The sequence below is a fragment of the Hippocampus comes genome, unplaced genomic scaffold (assembly GCF_001891065.2).
Source record: "Hippocampus comes isolate QL1 unplaced genomic scaffold, H_comes_QL1_v1.1 scaffold487, whole genome shotgun sequence".
NCBI classification, from domain to species: domain Eukaryota; kingdom Metazoa; phylum Chordata; class Actinopteri; order Syngnathiformes; family Syngnathidae; genus Hippocampus; species Hippocampus comes.
Genome location: NW_017805352.1, coordinates 94,539 through 120,892, shown reverse-complemented (window position 1 = coordinate 120,892; position 26,354 = coordinate 94,539). Strand labels below are relative to the sequence as shown.

At 44.4% G+C, this 26,354-nt stretch overlaps 2 protein-coding genes across 2 annotated transcripts in view; one reads left to right on the top strand and one right to left on the bottom strand.

The window, feature by feature from the left end:
* Positions 1-23,321, top strand: part of dok6 (docking protein 6) — a 27,912-nt gene extending 4,591 nt beyond the window's left edge. Inside the window, exons 2-8 of the mRNA XM_019871887.1 lie at positions 13,672-13,779; positions 15,459-15,573; positions 16,948-17,067; positions 19,023-19,212; positions 19,545-19,683; positions 19,888-19,993; positions 22,136-23,321. Of these exons, the coding sequence (XP_019727446.1) occupies positions 13,672-13,779; positions 15,459-15,573; positions 16,948-17,067; positions 19,023-19,212; positions 19,545-19,683; positions 19,888-19,993; positions 22,136-22,314 (957 nt within the window). The 3' untranslated portion in view covers positions 22,315-23,321. The remainder of the gene's footprint in view (positions 1-13,671; positions 13,780-15,458; positions 15,574-16,947; positions 17,068-19,022; positions 19,213-19,544; positions 19,684-19,887; positions 19,994-22,135) is intronic.
* On the bottom strand, positions 23,033-26,354 carry cd226 (CD226 molecule). The gene is made up of 6 exons (XM_019871886.1): positions 26,137-26,354; positions 24,931-25,266; positions 24,476-24,850; positions 24,029-24,131; positions 23,765-23,819; positions 23,033-23,576 (listed from the first exon to the last, which is right to left on the bottom strand). The coding sequence occupies exons 1-6, from the start codon at positions 26,309-26,311 to the stop codon at positions 23,529-23,531; spliced, it is 1,092 nt and encodes a 363-aa protein (XP_019727445.1). The 5' UTR covers positions 26,312-26,354; the 3' UTR covers positions 23,033-23,528.

Below are 26,354 nucleotides of genomic sequence, written 5' to 3'. Positions count from 1 at the left end.
CGGTGTTGCAGAAGCGCTGATGACCTTTGAGTCGTTTGACTTTCAGTCCAGGTACTCATTTGCCGGGTTTAGCGTCATTGGGCCGGATTGCAAAGGTCATCTTTTGAATATTTCCTCACAACTATGTCCAATCAGCCTTCGAGTCTCACATTGAATTAAATTACAATTCCGAAATTGGCAAACGCGGTTCTGAAATTGTTGCCCCCAAACATTGCTCCCAACAGATTCGTTGAGTTGTTACTCTTGAAGTCCTTTCCCAAGACCTCCCGTTGTTATCAGCTCTTTTTTTTTTTTTTTTTTAAATAACGCTTTTGTTTTTAGACTAACAAGTGAGTATTTATGCTCAATGAACTGTGGACTCAACATATTATCATGGTGTGCGTCTGCTCCCCTTTGTTGGCGCGGTAGCACCCGCCAAAAAACAAAGGGCAAAGAAACAGAGAAGAATGTGCCTATTGTCCCAAGAAGGCACAGCCGTTTAAGATAGGCTCTTGCCACGACCGCACGCTCACCATTAACAATGACAGGCCGTTCGGATTTGCGCACGTAAGGGAATTTTTCACCCCCGGAACTGTACTCTGAGTCAGCAGACTTGCAGCTGTTGGGACTTTGCTTTCCAAACAAGGACAAATGGCACTGAGGTGGTACAATAAAATCTGGACATATCCGTTTGAGAAATTCCTCCTGATCCCTGAGCTGCGGGCCACCGTTTTTATTTGCACTTGATCCTTCTGAATGCCAAGTAGAAGTGAACTGAAGAAAACCGCCTGGTTTCAAATAGCGATGGATTTTTTTTTTTTGGCATGACATCTCATATCAGCTCTGTTTTGACGCTAATGGAAAATGGGTTTTCAGTTTTTCTATCTTAAATGCTTTGACACCGTCTCCTCATTAGCATGCGGACGACACAACATTGGCGGTAAACGGGGGTTCAGTCTCTTGCTGAGGAATACATTATTGACAAGGATTAAACCCGCAGCCTCGTGTTGGGAGACTTCCCCGCCATCGGAGCCAAGCCACCCCGGTGGACTCATCAAGCGGGATACACTGCGGTGTGGTCATTTCGTGCTTTGTCACCAGGTTCTTCGATGAAACAAACACTTGACAAACTCCGCCATCGGAGCCAAGCCACCCCGGTGGACTCATCGAGCGGGATACACTGCGGTGTGGTCATTCCGTGCTTTGTCACCAGGGTTCTTCGATGAAACAAACACTGAACAAACGATCAGCCCTTATTGGCCCCGATGGATCGCATTTCTAACAGCATACAGGAAACACAATCCAAAAGTCGTCATTCTTATTGATCGATGCACCTCTCTTACAGAATCACTTTCTTGACTAAATCTGTCCAGTCCACACTGTATTTTAAAACTTCAACATGCCCAAATTGTTGACAAGTCATGAAATATCAGGGAGTTCCAAAAGGCAGTAATCTGATTTAATGTATGGGAGTGTTTGTTGGCCATAGATTGCCATTGTACGCAGTTATGAAAAGACCTCCTGCACTAAACCAAATGACATTCCAGCAAGTGACTTGCTGCTGAAAATAGTGCTTCCCTTTGCAGCTTTGAGCCAGATTTTCCATTTGGGACCTTTGCCCAAAAACAAACTCAAAAAGAAGAGTGTGTGTCTTAGATTTGCCTCGTGACAACAAACTTGAGAAACAATGTTATTACAGGAAGAATAATGTGTGGGTGATACTGATTTCACACTGTGAGTACAGCACGTTGGGTATCAAGGTGTCCTTTGGTAGGTGTTCCTAGTGCAGATATTCGGCTGGCAAATCTGCAGATCATCTCTGCAAGTTCTAAAATGTTAATTGCAAAGTAGGTTGGAAAAATGGAGTGTAAGAAATTAAATAACAGTGGACCAAGAATGGAACCCTGGGGGCACTCCATATGCTGATTAAATATGAAATGGTTTCCCGTAAAATAGCCAAGGAGCGTGTCATCTCATCTTTGAACACACTCGATTAGCATGTCATCAGTAACGAAAGTGCATTTCATTTTGATTACATTTCTTTCCTGTACCTCTTCTTAAGAGTCCTTGGCTCGATAACAGTCGCTCACAGTTTAACGAATGATGAATAATGTAGGCCGAGTGATTACGACAATGCGTTTTAGCTTTGACACACGCACACACACACACACACACACGCCTTCCCCCTGGGATTCACAGTTAAACTCATGTGTGCGTTAGTGTGCCTGTGCCCACATCACATTCTTGTATGTTTGCATGTGTGTGCCTACTGTAAAGTTGCAGACTTTGGGGTTACGTATGACATGACATATGGTAGGCGTTAATGGAAAGTACATCTGTTCTGGGAGGCGATCTGACGTCCAACTTATTCAGATTTTGAGGGCCAACTGTCACCAGAATATTTTTGCTAATGCTTTCCGGAACTTAAGTTGCAGTTAAGTCACAAAGTGCAAAACTGCTGCCGATTAGTAAAGACACTAAAACGTTAATTGCATGCCTCAGACAAGTGTAAAAAGAAATTAACTACCATCAATTGTACAAACAGAGAATGTTTAACAACAACGTAGTCTGACTGCGAGTCGGCTTACTTGCCACATGTAACTTCCAGTGCACAGTATATTCTTGGTCTCCTTTCACAAAGAGCAAACAGTTAATCCTTTGTGACACTCAGATTTTATGGCACCGAAAGACGTATTTTTGCCCGCGGCGATCGATATTAGAGGATATTTCAGGCAGGGATTTTTGAGACTGATCAAACAGTTTTGAATTCTGACTCACTGCAATTTGCAAACAGTCTACGGCATGACATTTGGGCGCAGTGAATCAAAAGAAACAAAAATACCCTCTCCCCTTTATTTTTAAATCACCTTTGGACTGTATATTGAGAGCCACTCCTGCTGTTACCTTTCATCAACCTGCTTGCCAAGCATATTCATGCGTAGCCAAATATAGCCTCAGTTCGCCTCTGTCTCCCTGGCTTTAATCCACTCAACATGCTAAACATTATCATGGTCCTGCTCGGGAAAAAAAAAAAAAACGAAATCCAAAATCTGTAAAGATAAAACCTGAGCTGCTTTACACGTGGGTAAATATTCTTGTTGCATCATGTAAATGTACCCACGCTGTTTATTTTTGACGCGGCACTAATTGTGAGGCCGTGTTTTATTCATGCGCTGGCAGAACCTTGACCTCGGGTTGTGTAAAAAGAAATTAACTACCATCAATTGTACAAACAGAGAATGTTTAACAACAACATAGTCTGACTGCGAGTCGGCTTACTTGCCATATTTAACTTCCAGTGCACAGTATATTCTTGGTTTCCTTACACGAAGAGCAAACAGTTAATCCTTTGTGACACTCAGATTTTATGGCACCGAAAGACGTATTTTTGCCCGCGGCGATCGATATTAGAGGATATTTCAGGCAGGGATTTTTGAGACTGATCAAACAGTTTTGAATTCTGACTCACTGCAATTTGCAAACAGTCTACGGCATGACATTTGGGCGCAGTGAATCAAAAGAAACAAAAATACCCTCTCCCCTTTATTTTTAAATCACCTTTGGACTGTATATTGAGAGCCACTCCTGCTGTTACCTTTCATCAACCTGCTTGCCAAGCATATTCATGCGTAGCCAAATATAGCCTCAGTTCGCCTCTGTCTCCCTGGCTTTAATCCACTCAACATGCTAAACATTATCATGGTCCTGCTCGGGGAAAAAAAAAAAAAAAACGAAATCCAAAATCTGTAAAGATAAAACCTGAGCTGCTTTACACGTGGGTAAATATTCTTGTTGCATCATGTAAATGTACCCACGCTGTTTATTTTTGACGCGGCACTAATTGTGAGGCCGTGTTTTATTCATGCGCTGGCAGAACCTTGACCTCGGGTTTGTGTCTGTGTGGGAATGAGGCAACCAGTGAATGTCACCTGTCCACGTGGGAGCTTTGTTTGTTTCTGTTTGTTGGGAGATTAGTTTGCACCAGACTCCCTTCCTCCCCTCTCTCTTTCTCATGGGAGTTCTTTTAATAGTAATGAGGCGACAGTTTATCTCTCTGCTTGGAGTTTGCTCGCCGCCCGGCTCCGCGCACCGTCTTGGTAACTTTGCAGCTGACCGCCAAGTGTCGCGGGCACCGCCGCCTTCACGTTTTGCTCGTCTCGCATCATTCCGACGAATAGAAATGGCCTCAAGTGTTGACGGCGACGGCTTTTTCATACTTCTGCAAGGGTGATTGTTCAGCCAGGGTATTTGGAGCAAGGTCTTTCCAGGGGGAAACGGAGCACACAATCGTAGCGTTGGCAGCGGCGCTGTGAGCGGATCATTCAAAGGTCACGCAGGAGAAGAAAAGGGCTCACGAGAGTCGTAAACAACTGAAAACAGAAAGCCGTTGGAAAAAAGTTTGCGAAAAAGGTCATCATATGCTTATTTGCAAGTAAATACTTTACATTAATTTGAAAATAGTCACGCATGATGCGTAGACTTTTGAATGCCATTTAAAATGTTTAAATAAATCCTGTAGAAGGAACGGATTATAGCCCCCCTTTTCAAAGGCCTTTAAAAATGTTTGTCCGACTGACTCGGCATAGGTGAATTGGCCACGTGTTCTCCATTCTCTTGATAATCGGGTTTCGAGTTGACATTTGGAAGCTGTTTGACTAGATGCTGGGAGACGGGATGTCCATGAAGAGCTCAATGCAACAGCTCATGATCCAAAGCGTACTACCTCATTTGTCAAACACGGCAGAGTTAGCCTGGCAGGCTCGGCGCGGGCATATGGACAAGCCCGTGGACAGAATAATAAAATAATCGACAACCAATTCAGGAATGTTCACACCCATCTCAGAGATGAGTTATTGAAGTAGCCGACACAACTTTTAAAAATGCAAAGACTGAAACAAATTGCACTGCCAAGTGTCAGTATCGAACCGCGCCAAATTGCACTGCTTGGTAAAATTGGAGCCCGTTGGGACTTGAATAAGAAAAGGACAAATTGATTAGCCGTGCATTGCTCATGACCAACTATTTTGAACTGCAAACCAACTTTTCCCCTTGCGATGAATACAGCGATGCATCCAAAACCCATCAGCCATTCATCATTCCCGTGGCAAAATAAAGCCTATTTGTTGCAATGAACTTTTCAGCCCCGGCGGTTTTCAGTTGGCCGCCCAGTCATTCCATTAGGACGCAGCACATTTAACAAAGGGGTGTTTAAAGTTCATTGCCCGCTCGCACGCAGCTCCCCTCTTATCTTCCCAGAGCAATATCTGTTGGCTGACGTGATAATGACATTCCTCTATGATTTCATGCTGGGACACACAGCAACACTGAATCGCAGCCCACTCCCCACAAAAGGCAAAGGCAGTGTCTTTTTTTTTTTTTTTTGTGAGGAAGAGAGACAAAAACAATATGACAAATTCCATTGGACACTCTTCTGTGACACCCAAGCGCTATGCCACAGTTTCTTCCTTCTCACACACGCATGCACATGCCCACACACACCCACACACACACACACCCACACCCACACACACACATTTATTTGCACACTGTCAAGTTAGTTCCAGTGAGGACACATGTCTCTTGCTTGTGAGCCAATGGCTGTCGCAGAGCGTGCGGCTTTCGCAGCGATGTGTATCAGAGGAGCAGACCAAACATTAGTAAACAAGTACCTCTTCAGAATTAATCCGCAAGAGGGGCGGTCTTGGTGGTGGTGGGGGGCTGCACCAAAGCGTGAGGATTACTACTTTTAGGGCCTCTGATTCAACTCAAATAGCTGCACAAAGCATTCTGAAAAACAGCCTTCATAAGTCCTGTTTCGTATTCAAATGTTTTTGTGGCGCAGCACGCGGCGGTTTCACAGACTTGATTGATAGGATAATCAGGTGGTCAGCTCATGATAATCAACCGAGGCAATTGGCGGGGTTGCATCATCTCATCGCTGCAAGAGAGCGGTCCTTTCATCCTCGGAGTGAGCATATTCTTCCTTAACAGAGGCTTGCAGGGTCTGCAGTACAAGCTTGGAACTTGACGCAAACATTCAGGAAGAACAGCACCCAAAATTCAAAGAAGTCAAAAATGGCACTTTCTTTGGCATTTGTAAACAACAGGAGAGCGAAAAAGCAGAAAGCGCCACTCACAGTTAAGATTGGCTGCAGGTTTATTGAAGGTGGACTTAAGGGAACGTATTGTAGCTCGAACACTATGTTTCACTGTCATGAGCAGTTAGTTAACTTTTGCCAATTACCGATACTAAAACGCCTTATTTGAAGCATATTTCATGCTTTGTGATGGCAAAAGTTCAGGGGTGCGCTGTCACTTTCTCACTTGTTGGTTCAAATAAAAATCCTCGAAGCCTCAGGCAATGCAAGTACCAACATGCTGCTGAACAAGCCTTTGCCCTCGCTGATTCCAAACGCGAAAACTATTTTCTTCCTTTGCGGCTGTAAATTGGGAATTTCTCCATTGTGAGACGAATAAAGGTTTTCTTCTTATTCTTATTATTATTAAGAACTTTGTGCTTTTGTGCATTTTGACGACACTCTCATCTTTTATGCATCGAGTCCAGTTGAACATTCAGCCTTGCTAAATGCTTCACATCAATGGACATCTCATCCAAGTCCATTTTTAAAGAAAATAACACCATACCAAATTGTCTCTCTCTCTCTCTCTCTCTCTCTCTCTCTCTCTCTGTGCCAAAGTCAAATCCGTCTTTGTGTGCATGTTATTGTCGGACTAGTGCATGGATTAAATTGAAATTGCTGCGTGTTTGGGTGTTTGTGTGCGCAGAGGATTTCCGAGTAAAGCAGTCATACATGAAAAGGTTTGGATGAGGGATGGCTAAAGAGAAGGCAGTTGTCATGGCGATGACTTAGAGGGAAATTATTCCTCTGTAATAATCTTTTATACATGCGTGCGAGCCCACCGCGGCCCCTTGTAAGTGTAAGCAAAAAAAAAATATAGATGGTAGCGTGGCTGTAATCAATAATGAATCAAATAGGTTGAAATAACTGGCGAAGTGAGGGTAAATTATGGGCTTGTGAGGCCCACGATGTATCCCTTTCTTCCCGCATGTGTCTATCTTCAGTAATCTGCGGTTTTATCTGACAAACCCAGCATAATAAACCAATAAAATACATCATCTCATTCAAAAGCACATCAAGAACTACCAAATCCAGCTTCTTTCATCTTAGGCAGCTGGATCAAGTCAAGGCTCTCCTTTGCCAAGAGCACTTTGAAACAGTCATTCGTCACATCTCGGCTGGATTACTGTCACGCACTTGACTTTGGAGTCAGCCAATCCTCCATGAAGTGTCTCCAGTTGGTCCAGAATGCTGCTGACCGCCTCTCGACTGGTACCCGTAAGAGGGAGCACATAACTCCTACTCTGGCATCCCGATACACTTTAGAGTTATTTTGAAAATTCTATTATTTGTTTGCAAATCTTGAAATGGCCTCGTCACGTTTGAGCTCTCTGAGCTCCTCCGTCTCTGCGCACCTGCCTCAGGTCTGCATGGGGCCATTCCTTCTAAAAGCATCATCCATTATGGATTCACGTATGGAGATACGTTCAATTGGAATTCCAACACGAAAAAGGCGCACTCTGCACTTGTGCGCTGTTTTATTTTGATGAATAATTCTGGTTCATTTGAACCTGGCACATTTTCCACTAATGTGGTCATCGTTGCTCTCTGGGTCACATTAACTCAGGACAAGAATTTAGAGATTCAAGAGTCGCAATTATCTTTGAAGCAATCAGTATTTCCTTCCTCTCCTCATTTCTTTCACGTCTCCTTTTTAGTTTGAGTTTCTTTTTTTCTGAATTGATGACCTGTCTCACAGTTAGTGATTTTTTTTCTCTTTAAAACCGTTTGCCCTTGTAGTCCTTGTCATACTGGACCCTTTTCTTTCATGATTTCATTGCCAGATGGTGACAGGGATCCTCGGTTTGTCTTTGAATTGTGCCCCCGAGTCACACCAAGGCCTGACCAAATGAAATCAGGCTTCTGAAATGACATTTTAGCCGCGGTTTGGCTCATGCATGTGAGATGAGAATGCCTAATCATGCATACAAACACGAGAGAGGAGTGGGCAACGGCAGAAGAGACACGGAGGATTCAAGGCTCGAGAGAATGTGAGCTGGGGGACTGTGTGTTCCTCTGCGTCTTCAGGAAGGAATAGGGGGGCAGTGATTGTTTGCTGCTGAGGTAGCACTGCGTGACACACAGACACACACACACGAGGATTTGGAATGGCCCAGATAAACTAATCTATGATTAACTGGAGCACGGCTGGCTCACCATCCTGCCAACAGCTGTAGTCGGGGGCGAATTACAAAATTACGGGATGTCCAAACATTTGACGCGCAGCGTGAAATATATTTAGGTACACGGGGAGGGTGTGTTGTTTGGCAGGTTGACCGTTATGTGTGAAGTCATCGGTGACAGCCGTACCTGGGGAGCGGCGAGCGGCATCGCAATTAAGGCCAACATATTTTGGGACCGCACAGGATAAGCTAACGGCCGTCATTGAGGTGGCCAAGAATCCTGCCCGTGCACACAAAGACAGGCTGAAGAAGTGACAACCTTTTAATACGGTTAAAAATAGCTCCATAATCGACATGCTAATGATGCGGGTTCCCATCAAGCCTCGGAGCGAGATATATTCTGATTGAAGTGCTCTTGTGCAAGGTATTTTCGACGAGTGCGGCAGCAGCCATCTTGAAATGAATCATCAGGAGGCTAAAAACCCCTTCCCACATATGTCAGATTTCCTTTGAAAGATCTAAAGAGGAGGCGGCACCTTTGTGCCTCCGAGGCAATGCCTTCACGTTTCAATATTCACCCGTACACTTGGGAGAGTCCAACGGGCTGCTGTTTTTCTTCTCCTGGGCGATTAGTCATTCACTTGAAGAGGGCCGTCATTGGAAATCATTCTCGGCTCTTTCGACAGCTCCTCACTTTGTCCCGAGAATGAGTGATTTGTCTGTTTGGCATGAATACGGACCATCAATTATTGAGGGGGGGTGGGGGGGAGACAGTTTCTCAATAATTGCACAAGTCTGTGAAGTGAATGAGACCTTGTGTTTTGGAAAGCACTTAAAAACGATGAAAGCCTCCAAATGGCTTGGAAATGAGACAAGCCACACCCTCTTCCATGTGCTCGATTCTGATAACACCCCGTAAGTGTAGCGGGGGCGGGGGCGGGGGGGGGCTAAACTGAGCTTTCGATGATTTACGGCCGCAAGCAACATCAGCAATACGGTACTGAAAGCAATCTTGTTCCGAACGCGCGAAAGGCTAAATCGTTAAGAAATTCGGTGGCTTGTGTGGAATTGAGTGTTGATTCATCGTGCTTTGAAGCAATTCACGCAAAACGCAGGACACGATTCAACTACAACCGGCACAGACCCTGTTGAGCTACTTGCGACTCTCAGACCGTCCAAAGAGGTTAACGATGTGACGTTTAGCGACGTCCAAGCAGACCGCCCCATACAATGCGAGCATCAAAACAGGAGTCAAAGCCACTCATTGATTGTTTATTTTCCAAGATCAAGGCAATGTCGTCAAAGGTCCACCCCCAGGATGTTTGCCTCATTGATTCCGCAGTGAAACCGTCTTCTGTCTTTGCTGATTTGAAGACTTCATTGACTGATGAGCCGAGTTGTCTCCTGGCTGCATCCTTTTTTCCTCCCATTCAGGTGAAACTAAGGAGGAGGCATCGCCCCCCACTTGCAGTCACGTTGAGGCCACAGCTCTCTTTTGGCGTGAGGCTCATTTTGTTGGTCGGGTCGACTCAGTTTTCGTGAACCCGTCCCTACCTTGCCAAATGGTGACTGAAGTGTTTTCCTTGCTCCAGACAGAGCTCGGCTAAAAGCGAAAAGATTGCCCTTGAAATGTTCTCTGCAGCTGGCTACTCTCACTGATGCCCATTTTACACGCTGGCAAGCTCGGCGTGCTGAGGTTGTTGTTTTTCCAACAGTGAAAAATCGTCCACAGATGCACCTCCGAGCTGAAAAATGGTTCCCTTAGCATTCAACCTACACCACGCAAGGTTTTAATCATAATGTCTCCATTTTTGTTTCAATGCTATCTTTAGTTGTTCAATTCAAACGTATAATTTGGTGACATGGCATCACCTGGTACCTGTCGTATCTCTCATACCTCTCGCTGGTATGAATCAGAATTAAAAAGTTACGTTTTCATTCCGGCTTCTTATTCAGGAGCGACACGCATACGTGCACCAAGGAAACTCATTAAACGCGAGTGTTGGAAAAACATATCTATCATAAATCATTCTAAGATTGTAATAATTAAGTGTTAAATTTTAATGACCCAATTTGTATTCCACTGTTGTGTGGGTACGTCCCATTGCTCAGAATGTAAATCTGCTCATTATTTTGGATGGTTTTGACCCGTTGATTATGACCCCCTGATTTTTTATTTATTTTTTGCTGTTCACTGAAATTATCGTCGCGCCGATTGGGTCACGTTGCTCATGTCAGAGACTTCAAAATGTCGGCTACATTTCACCAGCAATTTTGTGTTGTCCTGTGTGAGAATTTGAATGTCAAGCTTCAGATTTGAGGACGGGAGCCCGAAAGGGAAAGTTGCAGGGTTCATGTTTATTTGTTGAGAGTGTCATTGCCAAACTGACCCCAAAATAAGCACGGTATGGGCTTGGCGGACCTCTGCTCGCTCAGAATCGAATGCGTTCGGATTTCAACCCATCTGTTGCGCGATCGGGTTCTTTTGACCCATACGCCGCTCTTGAGCCTTTCATGGCTGGCCACCTTTTGAGCGATTGCGAACCGAACTGGAGGACGTGTAGAGCCAAATGGGCAACATTCCAAAGCGCGGGATTGTTTCAGTGGCCAAAGAGTCGACATAACTGTTGCTTATGTGGGGCATCTATTTGTTTTGCGGTTCTTCGCAGTGAATGTTGACCTCAGATCTGCTCTACTCATACAAAGCACATTGACGCAAGCCCAGAAAGACAATATGGACGTCGTGAGACTTTCTCGATAGCAGCGCTACTTTGTAGAGAGTTGTGGGTTCTCAGCTTGATGCGAGTGCGGGAGCTAAGCTAAGCCCTTCTCTCTTGGCTGACGAAGCACGTGGTTATACAAGAGGAGGCGGAGGCTGGAGCTCCAAATGTTCCACCGGGCGCATTTTATCTGGAGCGTCGGTGTTCTTTTTGTCGGAACTTTTGTTTTTAGTGTTTTGTGCGTTGTGTGGCTTCTGAATTGGTTTTCAGCGCGACACTGTGTGCCCTACAATGTTGCGGCATTAAATGAGTCACATCAAACCGGCAGAGCCTCATTCACGTCTCTGTAATTACAATCAGGGGAAGAGCGTCTGAAAAAGACCCACCGGCAGCCTGAGAGAAGGTCCGCCTCGACGACTGTGGAACAGACAAAATGAAAGCCTCCCCATTCATCGGCCCTCGTTCCAATGATGCGCAAGCTATTTTATTGAGCTTCCTTTTGTGCCGGTGTAATGACTTAATCTCGGCACTACTAGGGCAAATTACTTTGTGCTCCTCTGACTCGGGCTCCCAAGAGGATTGCGTTTAATGCTTAAAAAGCACAGATGCGTTGTTTGTTCATTGTCAGTTATGGAGATTCTCGGCTTGGGTTCCGCTAGAAGCTGGTTTCATTTTTGCGGGCGGTGTGCATGTTGAGTCGGAATTAAGATTCTAAATGGTCTTTGTTCCCTCGCTTTTTATAGACTGTGCGTGGACTGAGCCGCGGTGCTTCACAGAGTGTTGCGCGCGGTGTTTTTCCTGTTGTTCGCTGTTGATAATGGGCCTGGGCAACACTTAACTCGAATGGAGGCCCATCAAGGCAGACCGATAAGGACCCGGGGATCCACTCCAGTCAATTACTATTAACGTGCCAAGTTGAACTCAGCGGGCCTTTTATGAAGTACTGCAGCAGAGTAAACAAATTAATTGTGCGTCCACGGTTGCCCAGCACAACAGCGTGGCCCGAGGCAATCATACATCTGGCAGACTGATGGCAGCTGTCTCCAGCGGGAAAGAGAAGGATCATGCTCTTAAACATAGAAAAACACCATGGACTCTATTTCCTATCGCTCGCTCGACGACATTGTTGGATCTCTATCAGCTTTTTGCACATTGACCATTTGAAGAGTGCCCAAAAACGTTCGCTCTTCTGAAGATGGTCGTTAAAATACATTTCCCTGATCCCAGTGGAGAAAATTTACCATCAATTCATTGGAATTACTTAAAAGGGACAGTCACCTCACACACGCACAATTTGAAGACACTATTACGACCAAATGCAATTGCGCGATATCATGTACCTCAGTCTCCCACAGCTGATGTCATGTTGTTCTTTCGACCACAAACTAGTTGACAACATTGAAGCTAACAGCGGCTCTGCTGCTTGCAGCCAAAGTTTGCCTCATTTACATGAATAATTCATCAATTCCAGGGTCGATTTGGTTCCATACTTTAGTGTCACGGTTCTATTTTTGATCGTTTTCAACCTGATTGAGCAATTTGACCCACTATACTGTGTGTGTGTGGATGTGTGTATATATATATATATATATATATATATATCAGGAACCGTAATATTTGGCAGCTCTGCAATCATGGGCTGGATCTGCTGAAACAGGCCACAAGTGTTCAAAGATCAAACTGGACTGAGCGGTTCTCCACAGATATCACTCCTAAACATTGTTGAAACTTTTGTCCCTGTGATAGACAGTACAAAAACAAGAGCCGTAAAGACGGTTTAACGCATGAGGAGCCGAGCCATATTTGTCTATTGAATTATAATTTGATTGAAGATTCAAGTGGAAGTTGGATAGAAACATCGTTTCGCTTGTGCTGAGCTGTAAATTTGACCTTGAAGGCAAAGAAACCACACACTTGGTATTTGTCTCATCTTCAGCTAGTGGATAAGGCAGACTGATCCGGTAATCAATATGGTGTACAATAATCTGCAGGCCCAGTGTGACTGGCTCTGTGGTTGTGTGGGCATGTGTGCTGTGCTTTGCGCAATCCTTCCACCCCTGTGCTACGAAATGAAGCATAACTTGCGTCAAAGGATGTTGATCTAAGGCGCATCAAAAGATGTCGATGCTTCGAATCATATTTGATCCATGAATGATTTACTCATTGAATTTGGAACTTAAATGAATAAACAAAACCAGTCATCTTACTTTGAAACAATTCCCAGCGAATAAAAAATATTTTTGCTCATGAAACATGAATTCCTCCCATGGCCATTTTCATTTTTGATGACACTCATGAATATTCCATTCAAAAAAGGTTCACGTCATCCAATTTTAGGAGAAGGGATTTAAGTATAAATGAAAGCAATTTGCTCCAAATGTTTGTAAACAACACTGAATTGAATTTGATATCTATTTCATACACCGATTGCACTTAAGTCCAATTTGTTCATTTGATTGTTTGATCAGGGACAACCGGTTCAAAATAAGAGTCTTACTTGCACATTGCCTACAATACCATAAGACAACGGTTGTATTACGCCTCTTGAGCCAAATAACCTTTCCACTATGCATAGACACCCCCCCCACCCCCGCAAAAAAAGGCTTTGCACACAATTTTACCCAATATTTCTCAGTATCCATCTCATAAAAGCATAGAGCGTTTTGGCTTTATTTCAGGTCGTTAACTGCAAGCTTTCTCTGTTGGCAGATCTTCCGAAGATGTTGGCTGGTATTCAAAAAGGCGTCCAGTAAAGGGCCCCGCCGCTTGGAGAAGTACCCTGATGAGAAGGCCGCCTACTTTAGGAGTTTCCACAAGGTACAAATGACACGACCCAGCCCAGACGATAATAATTTCCCCATTTTTTTATTTTATTTTTTCATTGGATTGTAGCGGCATCCCGCAGGTACCCATCAGCCATTTCTCGAGCCCCACAAGCCAAAAGGACCTGATAGGACTTTTTCTTCAGCCTGACGACATCCTTTAACGCAATAGATATTGCCAATAGGCCCATACAACGCGTTTGTCCCCTGCGTCATATTTTCAAATGGGCCGTCCCGCGTGGCGACACACGACCCTCCACCGCCCCACGGGGCTTCTCATCTCATACAAACCGGTGGCCAAGTGAGCGATGGGCAGGCACACGCACCAGCGCGCTTGCTAGCGCTTCCCCACAAAGCTCAAGAAAAAGATCGTCTGAGGCCTTCATTTGACGCCGCTGTGATTTGGGCAGAAATAGGCTGCACTGGTGGCTGATTTACACACTCAACACAAAGAGGATTGGCTGTGTCCACCGCTTTTCTCCCCATCTCCATACTCTCCCTCTCTTTGCCTGAGTCGCTCGACACAATAACAGAAATCCGCAATCTTTTTAGCACTCCAAAAGGATGTTTGGGGGTTTTTTGTGCCTCTCTTGTGGCTTCCGGACAATTATATAAATAAATAAATAACAATAAAAACAATGTCATGCTGGAATGTCAGTGGCGCAGGCAAAACATTTTGGTGCTAATATGAGATTAAAGACAACACCTTTCACTGCAAAAAAAAAAAAAAAAAAAAAAAATGAAAGTCAGCTAGGATGTGAAATGGGACTCATCTCAACTGATTCAACTTTTTGCCTGAAGCTGGGAAGGCAACCAAATATTTTCCTTCCATATACTGCCCCCCCCCCCCACACACACACACACACACACGCGCACGCACGAGTCAATGGATGCTGGAATCCATGGCTCAGAAATTCCCTCAGATGATGCTCTCTTTGTTTCCGCTTACCTGAGGCCACAATATTGTATCTACACGTCCATAAAATATTTGGATACCCTCCTGGCGGGCGATAAGAACACCCAAATGGCATCTTTTCACATTTTTATTATTGTCTCATAATGTCTCCGTAACTTGAGTTACAATCGTAATGGATCTTTTCATAATTTATAGTATCAGAAACAGGAATGTGGGGTCGCCATGTCTTGTCTACATGAGACAGAGCCGGCTTTTAATCTTTAAGCTCTCCATTACAGCCCAGCTAATTCATTGCCAGCCTCTTTGGCAAAAGGCCTTCTGCAGTTAGTCCACGATGGACTGCAGTCATGGAAGAGGCCTCGTCGTCAAGGCTGAGTCATGTAGAACATAACAGCCTGGAAATATGGGCGACATTCAATCGAATGGAATCTTTTTGTTTCGTGCGGGATTTGTATGTATTTATTTTTTGCATTCTACATTGATCTCTTGGCTTCAGGGATTTAGATGCATTTGATTGCACCTTTTTATTATCTGAAACGGTAGATAGGGGATGCAGGTAGTCATACGGAGCCTTTTAAAACGTGCATGCACGTGTAAGCCTTGACTTCGAAAGAGAGACAGTGTTTATGTGCAAACGCCTCGAAACTACAATTGCACTTTCATCAGAGCGGCACAAGAGGGTCAATTAAGCATCACTGCCGCCGTTGTCTGCGCTCAACTGAGTTGTAATGTGCCGCTGTCAATTGTGCCCCGTTTAGATCACGGAGCTCCATAATATCAAGAACATTAGCAGGATGCCGAGAGAGACCAAGAAACACGCTGTGGCCATTATATTCTGTGACGACACATCCAAGACATTTGCCTGCGAATCAGGTGAGCCGCCCCCCCCACCCCTTTTTTTTTTCTCACAAGAGTTTCACATTTACAAAAACATTTTGGATGATTGTGATGATTTGTTTTCCGAATTTTAATAGAAGCACAGATAATGTGTGTGACCCACAGATGGAAGAAATTTAACACAACACCCGGTCCATTTCTTTATAGTTAATGACCTTGTCAAATGAATTCAGAGATATATATTTTTAAATGCGTTATACATGTTGGAGGCTCGTTGCTGAAAATGCACAAAGACTGGGAACTATGCACCCTCATCCTGAGCTGTGGAGACATACTTCAACAGTTTCCCACCATGTGGCCCAAAACGCATCCATGTAGGTTGCCACAATTTACACAACAGCCGGATGTTATTTTCTTCAAATTCACAAGCGAAGCGGTGATACCTCACAGAAGCCCTTTTTTTAAACATTTCCCAAATATTCTCTTGGTGCGCATGGTTTGTTTTGTTGCGTTCACCAGCCGCCGTATTTTTGCTCATAATGCACCGCCTCTGTTTGTTTAGCTCCTTTTCCACTCGGGCCTTCAAATTGCAGGAGGTACCGACAGGCCATAGTAACTCCGAAAGGGAGCGTGCGAATCGGGGGAAGCATTAAGTAGCTGCCTCCTGTGTGTAAATGTAGTTCTGCTTTCTGATGTCTGTGAATGAAGCGCTTCAGGCGCCAACAGACCATCCGCTCACCCCGCTAAGCTGCGCAGATACGTCCCCGCTGGAAACGCGTAATGCAATGGAGTGCGCCATGAATGAAACTGAAGAGACCGCCACTGATAATCACACGCACATAACGTTGTTTGACGGAGAGAGACAGAAACACGACGGCGCCGCGTTGGTGATGCACTTCCGGATGCGTTTCTGTTCATGTCACTGACCACGGGTAGGCTTCCCGAAATCCCACTGGGATTTGGAGGCAAGGAGCCGGCCGGCAAAGATAAACAACTCGTGCTTTAGCCTCATTTCATACATGGGCGGCTCCCAGCAGAAGCTCACAAGAGACAATTGGGAGTCTTCTCCGAGGAGAACGTGATCTGTTCTGACTCATCAGGAGAGAAAATTGGTATCCGCAACCAAAACAACCACAGAAACTTACTGATTTTGAAAAATGACATCATTTGTCCATAACAAGCCTGGCATTGAAAGAAAAAAAAAATCTGTCCAACAATAAATAGCATGTGTTGGGAATTTCATGTTGATATCTTTGTTGAAGGACCCTTTCCCACTGCCATTGAAAACAAGGGCAAATTCAGAATCCGTGCAAAACAACATCAACAACAAAAAAAAGATGACTAGCCTGAATGCATTGGATGCTAACCAGCAGCTATTCCAACGCTGTGCTGCCGTGTGGCCACATGCAGAGCTGGATGCGGAGGAATGGTGCAAGCTACTGAGCGTGGAGTGCCTGGGCAGCCGTGTCAACGACATCAGCCTGGGCGAGCCAGACTTGCTCGCGGCGGGGGTGCAGCGGGAGCAGAACGGTGAGTGCCCAATTAGGCCCCGCTTGCACGGACAGCCTTCGCGGCTCACTCTGCTGCGTAGAGCTGCCTGGCTGATGAGGACCACTTTTTGTCTATACCTGCCCCCCGTTAGTACATCGGTACATGTTTGTGAAGTATGCGCTGTGGCAAACATGAGCGTGAATCTGCGCGGGTCACAGGCTGCGGTCAGGGCTCTGCATGTTCCAGGCCCGAATGCGAAGTGCCATGCATCGCCGGCCTCCCTCGTAATGAAGCTTGTCACGGAGATGGATGAGATTATGCTTCCAAAGCTGTGGGAAATAAATGTGCTCCTCCCCCACACATTCCGCTCGCAGGAAATGGAATGGAGCTTATTCGCTTCTATAGTTTGGAACGAGGCAAAGGCAACAGGCAATCATCAAAAGTGTTTGTCCAGTAAAAACAAGCGTGACATTTTCGTGTAACTTTAAAGTCAAATTTCACGGGTCCCTAGGCATCGCTCTCTCGCAGCGACAAGACAATGGCTGAAGTACTAAGTTACAAGAGGCAAAGGCCTGCAGTCGTGTTTCAATTAGTAGCCCGCCTAACCCCACCGAGCTGCAGGAAGCCATCATTAGATCAGAGTCGCCTAAAAATACACCGAGCGATGACATTGCTATTTTCTATCCACTGCAGACACAGGGCTTATTTTGGAGTCATTGAGTGTAATTAGTGAGAAGCCATTTAGATTATTGAGAAGCCCCCACTGCCTCTGACAGCTAAATGGGGTAGAAGAGGGAGTGGGGGAGGGAGGCATGTACACCTCCCTCCCAAATCTGGAACCACTGCAAGGTAACTCATGCAACAATATATTCATCTTCATTGGATAAAGTTGAATTTGCAAGCACCGGAGCGGTCAATCGTTTGGGTCCACTTTTTATTCAGGACCAATCCCGGGGGGTCCTGACTTCATCTTTCAGCCGCGCCCTTCAAGTTACGCGGAATTGATTTTTAGAATCAACAGAAACAGCCAACTCAACAAAGTCATTCGTCTTCATGTTGGTTTTATTAACAATACATCAACAACAAAGAAACTCAAACAAGGCCAGCCGTGAAGAGGTGAATTTTTTTGGTTCGTGAATTACATGAGACGGAGAGACAACATTTGATCGAATATTAAGGCCCGCTGCACATCTCTCACTCTGCCAAATAATCCATCTCTCATCGTTTTTTGCTAATCCTTCCAACGTTTTGTAAGATTCCAACAAAGCCTCATTCCAGAGAGGTTTTCGTTTTTTTATGGAGGCTTTGATATTGACAAATACACAGCTGTTGCATTTTCAGGAGTCAATGAAAATATGCGTTGTGCAAAGGGTGACGGATCTGTTGACTATTGGGGTTTCTGCGGTGGCATTTTGATCCAGCTCTTGTGGCTTCAATTATTTACGTCCGATAGTAAATCTTCGAAGGGGAGAATATCCGTGTGTGTTTGGTGAGAGTAAATATGCTCTGACTTGTTCAAATATGGGACTCCAAGGTCCTGAGAAATTGGAATTTTTCAACCGCTGAAAGTATATCTTTGAGGGGAACTGCATATTTCATATTTTATTCATATGTTTTTGTAATCTATAAAAAATGAAAATAAATAATTACTCTTCAATTATGATGAAACAAACGCATCGGATTTCTGCTTGGACACTGGCCCTGGGGGTATTCATTTATTCCACTACGGATGGTGGGGAGGTGTCTATTTGTCAGGAGACCTTCATAAGGAACAATATTGGCAGCGTCGTACAATGATGTCAAATGAAGCTGGAGTTGAAACCAAGAATTGATGCAGACTGGATTTTCATCGTCAAGCGGATGGCATAATCACTAGATGAAGTGACATAGTCGTGACAATTTGAATCACATTATGTAGCGTTTTTCTGTGAGGATAACTCTTTAGAACCTTGGCGAGTCACTGTTTAATGTAATATCTTGCTGTTTATTTTTAGAGCGTTTCAACGTGTACTTAATGCCCACCCCGAACCTGGACATCTACGGGGAGTGCACCATGCAGATCACCCATGAGAACATCTACCTGTGGGACATCCACAACGCGCGCCTCAAACTCGTCATGTGGCCTCTCAGCTCGCTCCGCAGATACGGTCGAGACTCCACCTGGTTCACCTTTGAGTCCGGAAGGTGCGTGAGCGAGCTCTAAAAATACGTCCTGGCTATCTTCTGCGTCAGCGTGTATGATTGTGCTGTAGAAAATAAGTGCTTGGGAAGCGTCAGAAAAACTTCCCAACTCAAGTGGAATTGTTGAAAGTTGCCAGGATATCATCGTGCGCTGCGGAGGCCTCGGGGCGACGCGTTGACTCACCGTCCTCCGATGCATGCGTGTGTGCGTGCTCTTGCATCAGCGTGTCTCTCTGGAAGCGTGCAGTCAAGCGTGTGCTCCGAACAGCGAGCGCCGTCAAAGTGTGTTTACGTCCCCTTTGCTTTGCCGCGCGTGTGCTTGTTCCGGGGCGCAGGATGTGCGACACGGGCGAGGGCTTGTTCACGTTCCAGACACGAGAGGGGGAGATGATCTACCAGCGCGTCCACTCGGCCACTCTGGCCATCGCCCAGCAGCATGAGAGGATGATGGAGGAGATGGAGAAAAGCTCGCAGGTACCTTCGCACCGTTCGCATACATTTCACGCAAAAGGTGATTCACTCTTCACGCATTTCACTTTTTAACATGACATCTTGATATCTTTTCCCCACAACACTTCGAATGTCTCATGTTGAGTTCTGTCATCCTTTTGTCACGCACGGTCCAGTCAACACACTGAATTGTTGCACCTGATGCGTTCCTTGTCCGTCCCCTTGCAGGTGCGCTCTTCAGAGATGCTCAGCAAGTCCATTTCCCTGCCCCGCAGTGCCTACTGGCAGCACATCACGCGGCAGAACAGCGTGGGGGATCTCTTCAGTTACCAAGGTGAGCACATGAAGTTTGTTACTATCGTGCTCTTGTTGTTTCTTTTTGTTGTCATGGTTCATTTTTACGCTTGGGAGGACGAGAGTGTGGCTGGATGAGACTTGTGGGAGTTCAGAGCATACAGAGAGAGCTTTCCGCAACCCATACAAAAAATCAAATCAAATGAATTGATCAATATGCTGCTTACATCAGACCAATATACAGTATATGGCTCTGCAGACAGCAGTAAAGGGGAAGGAGAAAAATATGTTCTATGCACCTCCACTATTAATATCGCATTTGTGGAATATCAATTAAGCAGAAAAATGCACCCGTTTTTGTCCACCTTGGGGGCTGCCATTTTGCCTTGGGCTGCCACTTCCTGTCAACTGAAAATGACATCACAGCGCCAAAGGGCTTCGATAACGGTTTCATGGGTTTTGTCACACTCGCAACCAGAGCCCTGAGACATTATGAAGTCATTTTAAGTTTAAAAATATTATTATTATGATTATAAATTTCTCGATCATATTCCAGCAAAGGCATACCTCTTTTAAAAAATGCAAATCAGGTTAATGATGTACCTTGTGCCATCTAGTGGAAGAGGATTCAGTTGTTCTGCCTGTCACGGCACACCATTGGCAGGGATACGGCAAATGAAAAGCAAGTACACATTGTTTCGAGAAAATAAAAGAATAATTTTCAGAACAATTAAGTGAAATTGGATGACCACAGCACACCTGATGATCACTTATGGCATACTAGTGAGGCACAGTGGTTGGCAATCACTGTTCACGATTAGATTTTGGATTGATTTAGAGTACATTGGTGGTTTAGTAGCATTCGTGGTTGCTCATTAGCAACGGTCCCCAGTCCTTTTGGGCAACAACAGCTGCGTGACAGTGCACCGCTGCACACAAGATGAATATCCAATCAGCACAGCCAATTTGCTGAGTCACCCTCTGATTGCTTTTAAACAGGTCCAGGGGACCGATTAAGACACACTTGTTTATTTCTCAATATTTCACCACATCACTTGCAATTCCTGGATTATATATATATATATATATATATATATATATATATATATATATATATATATATATGGAATGCATAAAGATGCCAGGATAAAGAGGGAAATAAATGACTAAATATGTATGATTCGTTTGTCTTTTTGGGGGACTTTGTTGTTATTTATTTTAATTGTAATTGTTATGTATTTTATATATTTTGATGTTTTCAACATTTTTTGAGGGTTTGTGAAAAGGTTGCAAAGATGTTAACAGACAATTTTTACTTGGCCCAAAGAGTTTTCTTGTCACCATAACATTTTGAACATATTCAAACCTTAATTTAGTGAACAGTTCTGGGAGTGATAAAACTTTACCTGTACTTCAGGTTGCTCTAACGTGTGAAGCTGATGACTTCACGTCTGTCTGAATGCTCCCTGAAAAGAAAAAGAAAAAAGGAAGTGTACAGTGACTTTTGGGACACCATGTCTACACTGTAAATTTCAACACATGGGTGTAATGTTTGTGCTTTGCATTGGACAGCAACAACATGCTTGAATACATTAATAGATATTATAGATCACCTCTTCCTGTTTGTTCTATATGTGATGAGCACGTGTGATTGAATTTATTATAAAGGCCACTAAACAGCCTTGAAAGCACGGTGGGCACACATTAGTGCTCAAGGGCCACATTTGATTTTGAAATCTGACAGATGGGCCTGATGGATGAGGTTAAATATGATGGAATGTGTGAACAGATGTCAAATAATTTCTTTGAATCCCAATTTTACAAGATGCTTGAATGTGATGTATTTGAATAGAAGAGGTAAGAAAATGTATTTTGCAATGTGGTGTTCGGTTGGTTGTGTCAATAAAATAATCAGTTTATTTTTTTCCTTGAATAATTTAACTGAAATTAATTTCATATCAATTCAAAAGTATTCATGCAAAATGCAATCAATGTAATGGAAGTGAAATCAATGTTTTTTTAAGGTTAAGGTTTATTGATTAAGGTATACTTTTGTAGAATTGATTACTTTAATAACGTTTGCCATTTTTCCATCACGTTTGCTTTGAAACCAACATCATACTTCAACTTACCACAGTTAAGTACCACAACAAGCAGTCTCGCCTTTTTCTTTTTCTTGCAGCGAGCAGCATGTCGATGACGTTCATCCCTCGAGCGCAAACATTTCCCAACTTTTTGTCACGCGAGCCCGAACGGGAAGCGGAAGAAGGGAAGGTGGAAGAAGGAAGGCGGCGCCAGGAAGAGGCGCCGTCGCCCTCTAGTGGCCGAGCAGCAACTTGCAGCCTGAGGCCGCCTCAATGACAATCGACTGACTTGACTGGCCGAGGACACTTGCTGGAGCCCAACCCCACTGTAGACGCTCACGTGCAACCGTATGTCTTCTGTGACGTCATATGCAGATATGGTCGCCCTTGTTTTGTATGTCGCGTGACAGAAGTAGCGTCTTTCAAGGCACCATACTTGTTTAAATAAATGTCCTTTTTTATGTTAGAACCGGAATCTGAAGAACGTGTGACGTCACAGTGGCATGTCCAATAGAACACCTTATTAAAGCTAACATATCAGTCCCATTACACTCTATTTAAGATACAGTAATGTCTAAATTTGATTGTCACCATTCGCTAGATGTTTGTTGATTATTGTGATTGTAGTTTGCACTGGAGCCCATGAGCTGACGAAGTGGCCACTGGAAAGATCAATTGGAAACAGCAGTTCGAAATCAATTGGGAATGTCATTGTTTCCTTCCTTATCCACAGGTATCTTGCTGAGAAAGCCTAGTAAAATCAAATTATACGAAATATATCATAGAGTTGTCCGAGCCGGTCTAGTCCCTCTCCCTCCCCTTTTCCATTTTCTGTCCTCACGGAAGAAGTGCCTTCAGACCCATTGAGACCTCCTGTAACCTTCTTATTGTGGCTTGTTCTAGTGTACACAAAAGTTAGCACTGTCTCGCCTGTAACACACCTGCTGGCACATTCATATCTTTTGTGCGAAATGCAGAAAGGATGACACCATATCAAAATTTTCAAGGTCCTTTGGTGGCAATTTATTTGAATGTTATTATATAGTTTGTGTAGAAACAAAGGCCGTAGGACTGAGAGAAATGTACAAGCACTTCATTGTTCCACAGTTCCCCTCAAGTGTCACTTTATTTAATGTGGGCGTGTGTTGAAGAAAATCTGTAGACATCATGTTTGTTTAAATGTGTGGTCAGATTACATCGATAGCACTTTCATTATGTTTCAGTTTTCACTCAATGTAAATATGTTTTTTGATGACAGAGGTAATAAACTTGAATGTTCTCTCATGTAGCATTTGTCTCCCTCAACACTTTTTTTGTTTTATCCGGTTGGAACCAGTGACCTGGACGGTGGTACCGACCCCTACAAAGACAAAATATATTGTAGACAGTCACTGAATTTGTGAAGCGTCCTCTTAATTCTAATATTCCGGAACATGACGGAAGGGGAAAAGAACTCCAAAGATGGCTCTGTTGTTCCATGTAGTTGACGTCTCAGTAGACTTGCCCGCAAAGCTCTGCCGCCCACCACCGTCGCCATTGCTAGGGAGGTACAGATAATAAAGTTTCAGTGTGTTGTATGCGGAAGGGATAAACCTGTAAAAGACAAATCATTTTGTATGCTCTCTCTATATCACGGATTTTCACCTATCACAGATGGGTCTGCAATGTACAACTCCGATAAATGATTAAGTTAGCAAATAGTTCAAATGTCCGCTTGGAGGTCTTACGTGTGGGTGAGATGGGTGCAGTTTATCTCTGCTCTCTTCTCGTCTGATCTTCTTCCTGTGGTGTTCATATCATACTCTCATCCACCATTTTTAAGGTGAAAAAAAGATTCTAATGTATACGTCTGATCTTCTTCCTGTGGTGTTCATATCATACTTTTTCATCCACCATTTTTCAGGTGAAAAAAAGATTCTGATGCATAAAATAGTACATGATTTCTGATTAAAAAAAAACAAAAAAACAGCATACTTTGCCTACACTCTTACCTGCGCCTCAACAAGACGATGAGCAGCACCGTCAGTAAAATCAGTCCAGCAGTTGCAATCGCCAAGTAAATATACAGCATGAACACAGACAGGCTGAAGCCACCTGATAATGACATGACAGCCAAAAATGAGAAAGAACATTTTACTGCAAATGTGCTCAGACCGAATTTGATTTTTACCAAATCAATTATCTAGCACAGAATGTTTTTTGTGTTTCTTTGTTTGTTATTTCATCAGTGATACAGAGCACTGGTTGAATTGCGTAAAAATAACTGACATGTTAATGCTTATTTTTGTGTCCCCCTGATTTGGATTCAGGCTGTGAGTCGGCGTGGCTAGCATGCATTCATTGGCCACGAGGAGCAGTTTTGATTGCGCGCCATGAAATCTGCCTGGCGACAACAATCGGAGCAAATACGATCGGAATCCTGTGGCGTGGCCTTTTACCTGACGCTGACACCGTGACCAAGACGGTGTTGGTCTGCAGGCCGGCGTCCGTGCTGAAGCTGCAGCGGTACAAGCCGCCATCTTCCTGCGCCACAGGGGTCAGTTGCAGACTGACGTCCATGCTCTGCTCGCAGCTGACCTGACCGCGCTCGCTGTAGTCTTCGATCAGCACGCCGCCCTCCACCCGCTTGCATATGCCGATGATGACCCACGGTTGACCCAACGCCATGTGCTCCACGACGGCCTGGTGCACGCTGGTGCCGTTGTGCTCGTGATTGCACTCCACGGTTAGATTGCTGCTGGGTGTTGCCGTCACGTACACGTCCGCCTCCACGACCTCGGCGTCGTCTTCTTTATCTTCCTCTGGAGGCTCGTCTGCGTTCACGGCAAGCAACTTATTAAAGGAAACTCAAATTCAGCGTGATGGCAAGTAGAGAAACGTCATCGACGGTTACCTAAGTCCTCCACCTGAATGTTTCTGATCCAAGGGCCTTGGGGGAACGTCTGGACAGAGCAGTGATAAACGCCAATGTCCTGATGGGTGACGTTCTTCATGGATATGCTTCCGTCCATCGGGGTGCTTCTCAAGAATTCGATCCGCTCACGGTAATGGTAAGTGGTGGCTACTCCGTACTCTGGATGAAAAACGGCGATGGAATTGGTGTCTGGGTCTTTGGTCCATGACACCATGGTGAGGTTCCCGTCCCAGGGGCACAAGCAGTCGAGGATCATCCCCTCCTGTAGGTGGATCGTGACCGTCTCGATCTCCGGCGCGGTATCTGCACACGCTCCTTTATTTGGTTGACCAAAATCACAACTTTAGGAAGGGTCAAAGCCAGGGCTAGAATAGCTTGGGATTATACATTTGGTTAGTTCTGGGTTTGCAGGCACTCTGGAGGCCAAAATATTTGTATGCAAGCAATTCAAATAGATCTTACAGCTTTTATGATAGACAGGGCTTTGGTCTGGGAACAAAACCAGGAATGAGATGAGTTTTGCAGCAAATAAAAAAAAAAAATTCCACCAATAGGTGACTTCAAATAGATCTTACAGCTTTTATGATAGACAGGGATTTGGTCTGGGAACAAAACCAGGAACGAGATGAGTTTTGCAGCAAATATACCAATAGGTGAATTTAGAGGAGAAAATAGGGGAGTTGAATCAACAGTGTCTCTGCTGGTTGCAGTCAAGTACTGCACTCTAGTTGACCTCAAGACACAATTCATCAGTACACAATTCCACACTGCAACCGTAGGCTTAATGATCAGCATTTCGATTATCGGGCCCACATACTGGTTCTGATCAAACTTATTACAAACACAAACAAAATTAAGGGTATGGTAATTTGTTGTGTATTCCACCCCCCACAAAGAGTGAAAGGCACGAGCTTTGAATAAAGCCAATGAGTGGTCACATTCACAAAAGTGACATTAGAACACAGCTTTATTCTGAGCTGAATTACAACTGTCAGGATAATTGTCGACTATTTTTATTCTGACAAATGATTTACAACAAAAGTTAAATGTTCAGGAGAAGCACTGATGAGATGAAAGCCACCAACACTATATTGCATTCAAATAAATTACACAAATTCATTGAGTCAAAACACTTAAGTAACCTTGTGATTAAAATAAAACAAATCAGTCTATTTTGCTCCATACCTTGAAGAAAAGGGAGGAAGACGAGTGCCATGAAGTACCAGCGCTCCTTTTGTACGACTTCCATCTTGGCCCGGCCAAGGAGAATGAAAGCTGCATTGATGAGACGAGTGGCACGGCACCCGAGCTGCAACTTCCTGCTCGCTCTCGGCCCACAGAGACACAGCACACACTTCATATTAGCTTGCCGCTAGCTCTTTGCACTTGCGCACACACACACA

Excerpts from the sequence above, each read along its gene's own strand:
- cd226 (XM_019871886.1), bottom strand. The coding sequence starts at position 26,311 with ATGAAGTGTGTGCTGTGTCTCTGTGGGCCGAGAGCGAGCAGGAAGTTG. Across the intron at positions 25,267-26,136 it reads CTTCCTCCCTTTTCTTCAAG|GAGCGTGTGCAGATACCGCG; the intron begins GTATGGAGCAAA and ends AACCAAATAAAG. Across the intron at positions 23,820-24,028 it reads ATCGTCTTGTTGAGGCGCAG|GAAGAAGATCAGACGAGAAG; the intron begins GTAAGAGTGTAG and ends TGAACACCACAG.